We start from the raw sequence: 6,000 nt of genomic DNA, 5'->3' as shown, positions 1-6,000 counted from the left end.
TCATAGTGATCAACAGTTACATTAATAAACACCTGAATCTGCTTCTAACTCCCTAAACCAGACTCAGTTAATTTACAGATACATTTCAGTGGTAAACCATTTTACCTGTTTCCACTGATCTAATCAAATCGACTAAAGTAACAAGTGATTACACATCAGTTATAACACAGGTAAGTTTCCTGTGTGATGATGATCTGATGAAGGTTTAGAAAACTAAAATATTTACATTTGCTCCCTGATTAAAAATTCATCAAGTCCTGCAAATAACGGGTTGTTTTGATCTGAACAGTTTGACTGACAGGACAGATGATCAGAGGGGCAGAGTTTTTGCCTCCATCATTAAGACAAGGACCGAAGTATGGGTGTAGTTTGTCAGTGAAGCAGCAGCCAGTGAAGGAGTAGATGAGAGCTGCAGCATCTACGTCATAAAAGGAGACCAGACCCTCCTCATAGTCCACAAACACCCCCACCTTCTCAAGACCACACCTCAGATGGAGACGGACTGGGGGGCCAGCACCAGCTGAGTACTCATTTCCATTTCTCAAACCTATCGTCCAGTAACCATTCTGAGGTCTCAGTTTGATTTTTCCCTTCCTGTTGATCGACTCTCTGGCCACTCCCACATCCCATTTAGTTTTTCCTTTAACCTGAACCTCAAAGTAAAATCTGCCTGAAGAGAAACTCTGTTTTCCAAAGATGTCCGTATAACATGTAAATCTCTCTGGGTTGTCTGGGAGTTTCTTCTCTTCATCACCATGATGAACTTGTTTTCCATCACCAGACAGGATGAGTCTAGGATGTGCTGTATCAGGATCCAGAGTCACATCCACTGCAAACTTTCTTCAAGCACCCAGAAAGATTTACTTATATGTGGGGATTATAATATAGATCTTTTAAATGCCAGGAAACACAAACCAACAGAGAATTTCATTGACACAATGTTCTCTATGAGTTTGTTTCCAGCAATTACAAGACCTAGTAGGATAACCCTGCAAAGTGCCACCTTGATTGATAATATTTTCACCAACATTACATATAATAATATAGTCAGTGGGCTTTTGTATAATGATACAAGTGACCATCTACCAGTTTTTATGGTGTATGATTGTAACTATAGATTATGGAAAGATAAATTAAATATCAAATATAAACGAATAAGAACAGAAGAATCAGTTGATGCATTCAAAGCTGACCTATTAGCTCAAAACTGGGATCCAGTTTTGAAAGAAAACGATGTAGATATAGCTTATGATCATTTTTTAGAAATAGTTACACAAATGTATGATAAGAATTGTCCACTTAAAAAGGTCAATCTGAAAAATAAAAGTACAAACAGCCCATGGTTAACAAAAGGACTGAAAAATGCCTGTAAAAAGAAAAATCATTTATATAGGCAATTCATTAAATGTAGAACCAAGGAGGCAGAACTGAAATATAAAAAATATAAAAATAAGTTGACTACTATTATGAGGTTCTGCAGGAAGGACTATTATGCAAATTTAATTGAAAGTAAGAAAAATAATTTGAAGGACATATGGAAAGTACTTAACAACATTATCAGTAGGAAAAATGAGAACTTTTACCCAGATTACTTTATGGAAAATAATAAATCAATTACAAATATGGAGGAAGTGGTGGAAGGTTTTAACAATTTTTTTGTGGATGTTGGGCCCCAGCTCTCTAAAAAAATCATCGAGAGTGGAATGGAAAATTCTGGGTCACCAGGGGAATTAGTGGAGCGAAATCCACATACAATGTTTCTCAAACCAACAGATGAAAATGAAATAATTGGCATACTAAATAATTGTCATAATAAGACATCCACAGATTTTAATGATTTTGATATGACAATAATCAAAAAGGTCATGGCTGGAATGATTAAACCATTCACATATATTTGTAATTTGTCCTTCCAAACAGGAGTTTTCCCAAGTAAAATGAAAACTGCTAAGGTAATCCCATTATTTAAAACAGGTGACAAACATCTTTTTACAAACTACAGGCCCATTTCACTCCTTTCACAGTTTTCAAAAATTATAGAAAAGCTTTTTGTTAATAGGTTGAATGTATTTATTGAGAAACATAATTTATTTTCAGACTGCCAATATGGATTTAGGAAAAAGAGATCAACTGCTTTGGCGTTGATAGACTTGGTTGAAGAAATAACAAACTGTATTGATAAAAGGAAATTTGTAGTCGGTATCTTTATCGATCTTAAAAAGGCATTTGATACGATAGATCATACAATTTTGTTAAATAAGCTAGAGCGTTATGGTATAAGGGGTATTACTCTAGGATGGCTGAGAAGCTATCTGAATGAGAGACAGCAATTTGTCCAAATAGATAATCATGTTTCAACCTGTAGAGATATCATTTGTGGTGTTCCTCAAGGGTCGGTATTAGGCCCCATCCTATTTATACTGTACATTAATGATATTTGTTTGATATCGAATGTGATGAAATGGATACTCTTTGCTGATGACACCAACATTATTTGCTCCGGTGAAAACTTACAGCAACTCCTGGAAACGACTACACATGAAATTAACAAGCTGAAAAATTGGTTCACTTTGAACAAACTATTTCTAAATTTGAAAAAAACAAAGATTATGTTATTTGGTAAACACAACACTGATGTTCCAGTTCAAATTAAAATTGATAATGTAATAATTGAAAAAGTAGAAGAAACTACATTTCTTGGAGTGATCATTCATGAAAAAATGTGCTGGAAACCTCAGATAAAACATGTTTGTTCTAAAGTTGCAAGGAGTGTGGGTGTCATCCGCAGAGTTAAGTATATACTAAATCATAAGTCTTTACTTTCACTATATTATGCTTTTGTTTTTCCTTATCTGAACTACTGTGTGGAGGTCTGGGGCAATACATACAACACTAATTTGCACCCATTGATTATTCTACAGAAAAGAGCTATTCGTAATGTTTGTAATGTAAAGTACAATGATCATACAAATGACTTGTTCTTGAGGGCAGCAGTATTGAAATTCCTGGACCTGATTAAACTAAAAACTGTACAAATTGCCTATATGGCCAAACATAATCAATTACCTGATACTATACAAGGTCTCTTCTGTGAAAGGGAAAGTGCCAAGAGATATGACCTTCGGGGGAAACATAAACTGGCACAGCAGCTCACAAGAACAACCCTTAAATCTATGTGTGTCTCAGTTTGTGGAGTAATTATGTGGAATGGTTTGGCTGAAAACATTAGAAATAGTAAAAGCCTGAGCGAGTTTAAAAGAAAGTTTAAACAGCAGATGTTTGATGTGTACGGTAGGGAAGACGGTGGTGGTTAAATTAAATTAAATTAAATTGATTAAATAAATACATAAATAATATAGGACAAATGTAGGACTGCTGAGGGAGCTCGCAATGCTCCTACTTCAATGCTTTTTGTTTGTTTGTTTGCTCGCTTGTGTTTTTTTGTTTTTTTTGTTTTGTTTTTTTTGTTATGTATGTCTCGATGGTGTCTTTATGTGGGGGATGGAAATTTAAAAGCTATGCTTCGTCCATCCCCTTTTCACACCAGGTGCTGTTGTTTTCTAACTGTGCTGTTGTTGTATTGGTATGTTGGTGTCTGTAGTTTGTTCTGTTTGGTTGCTGTGGTCTGGTGTGAAATAAACAAACAAATAAACTGCTGGACCCTCTTCATCTCCATCTGTCCACGGAGCGTCTCCTCCAGCTGAGACACAGCTCTCACCACAGTCCCCTCATATGGTGGACGGACTCTGACCTGTGTCCAGTCCTTGGTGGGTGGAGCAGCTTTCAGGGATGGGAAGCTTTGGAGGAGGTGGAGGTGGTCTTCAGAGAGTGAGAGCTGCTCCACCTCAGTGCTTCTCTTCTCCAGCTCAGAGATTTCCTGTTCCAGCTCTGTGATGAAGTCTTCAGCCTGTTTCTCTGAGCTTTTCTGTTTCTCTTCGATCTCCTTGATGAGCTGCTTCAGGCCTCTGTCAACAGACTCCTTCAGAGCAGTGAAGACCTCAACACCTTCTGCTTTCTCTCTGTCTGCAGCAGCTTTACTGATCTTCACTGACTGTTTCATCTCCTCAATCTTCAGTCGTCTCTTCTGGATCATCTGCTGAGTTTCAGCCTCTGTCTTCTGCAGCTCTGCCTTCTTTCCTTCATATGCTTCTCTCAGAGGAACAAACTCATGAGTCTTGTGGTCTAAAACAGAGCAGAGCACGCAGACACATGTCTGGTCGGTCTGACAGAACAGCTCCAGAGGTTTATCGTGCTTCCTACACATCCTGTCCTCCAGGTTCTCCACAGGCTCCATCAGCTGATGTCTCCTCAGACCTGACAGTGTCAGATGAGGCTCCAGGTGAGTCTCACAGTAGGAGGTCAGACACACCAGGCAGGACTTCAGGGCCTTCAGTTTGGTTCCAGTGCAGACGTCACAGGGAACTTCTCCTGGTTTGGAAACTTGTTGCTCTGAGCTGCTGCTGCTGGTTTTCTGTTGAGCTTCACATCTGAACTGAGCAACAACCTCAGAGAGCAGAGTGTTGATCTTCAACTGAGGTCTTGAGTAGAAAACCTCTTTACACATTGGACACTGACATGGTACATTAACGTCCCAGTGCTGAGTGATGCAGCTCTGACAGAAGTTGTGTCCACATGGTGTAGTGACTGGATCAGTGAAGACATCCAGACAGATGGAGCACAGGAACTGATCTTCAGACCTCAGGTTGCTGGCAGCAGACATGTCTACACACTGAGGGAGAGAAAACAAACATTCATGTAAAATAATGTTCTGTGTCTTTAAGACTGTGGTTCTCTACCTGGGGGTGGGGGCCATCCTGTTGACCTGTTTATTTCCCTAAAGTTCAACATGGATCCTTCTTCATCAGTTCTTCTGGTGTCATTGTTAACTCATTGAGTGCCGTGCTCTTCTCCAAAGGTTTAGTCAAGTGTACTGGCATTTAGACCATTTTTGACGATATTTGTAGAGCCACAGCATATTCTATATTATTGCCACCAACACATACAACACATATGGCTCATTTGAAAGGTGAAACTTTCTGCTTCAAATAGCCACAAACCGTTTGTTTCTACGTGCCTCCGTTCCTGAGAAAACTCAAGCTAAACATGGCTGGGTTTCACCAAAATCCCTGCTTTTTTTCTAGAAAAGGAGATAGAGCGTCTTTTATGAAAGGTGCTCTGTTTGTGCCTGTCGCTCTTCTGACACTTGCATTGCTGGATCAAAGGGCTCGTGTAAGATAAATATATACAACAATTGTTGTTCTATTCACAAAACCACCATCGGGGGCGGGGGGGGGGGGCGCCACTAAACAACAATAACACAGACGCACCGTGCCGTGTCACAGCCTCTCGCCGCGGAACGTGAGGGTCTGTCGGCCACAGCAGGTCGGGAACACCGGCGGTCCGGTGGTCGAGGTCCTTCTGTGGTACGGGTCGGTGCCGGTCTGCTTTGGCCCAGAGACCATCACATTTTACCGCGGGAGGACTTTGGGGAGGACACGGTGTTGCTCCAGATGAAGACCAGGCGGGACTGTCGGCTGAGAGCTTCCTGTTCGGCTCCGAGCTGCTGGAGCCTCGCGGGTGAGAGCAGAGCAGCTGCTGCATCCACATTCATAACTCGGAGTTATGGTTATAATGACAGTTTAAGAACACAGGCACTGTTCAATGGATTCTTGTTGTCAGTCTTTTAAAATAGAGCAGAAGGCTTCCAGTGAAATAAATTCTGATAATTAGTATAATAAATAAATCAGAAAATAAAATAAATAGATCATTGAATAAATAAATATGACAACTATTCTAACATGATATTAGTTATAGTCACTTTGAATCATGTGTTTAATGTTTTCATGACGTCACTGAAAGAGAAAACCTCTGACAGAGCTGAGTGGCAAGGACACTGTGTTTCCTCTGGCTGCTTCACAATAAAAGCATTAGGCTTTTATTGTGAAAGAGCTGCAGGAAGTAAAACAGCAGTAGGAAGTGATAACTTGACAGCATGAAAGC

At 39.9% G+C, this 6,000-nt stretch overlaps 1 protein-coding gene across 1 annotated transcript; it reads right to left on the bottom strand.

Moving 5' to 3' along the window:
• Positions 1-239: 239 nt before the first annotated feature.
• LOC310990523 (E3 ubiquitin-protein ligase TRIM39-like) lies at positions 240-4,720 on the bottom strand (the record flags this gene model as incomplete). Its single annotated transcript, XM_083977925.1, has 2 exons — positions 240-829; positions 3,646-4,720. The coding sequence occupies 2 exons, from the start codon at positions 4,718-4,720 to the stop codon at positions 240-242; spliced, it is 1,665 nt and encodes a 554-aa protein (XP_083834051.1).
• Positions 4,721-6,000: the final 1,280 nt, after the last annotated feature.

The sequence above is a fragment of the Trachurus trachurus genome (genome assembly GCF_905171665.1).
Source record: "Trachurus trachurus genome assembly, chromosome: 1".
Lineage (NCBI taxonomy): Eukaryota > Metazoa > Chordata > Actinopteri > Carangiformes > Carangidae > Trachurus > Trachurus trachurus.
The sequence above is the reverse complement of the archived record's forward strand: the minus strand, read 5'-3'. Positions and strand labels throughout refer to the sequence as shown.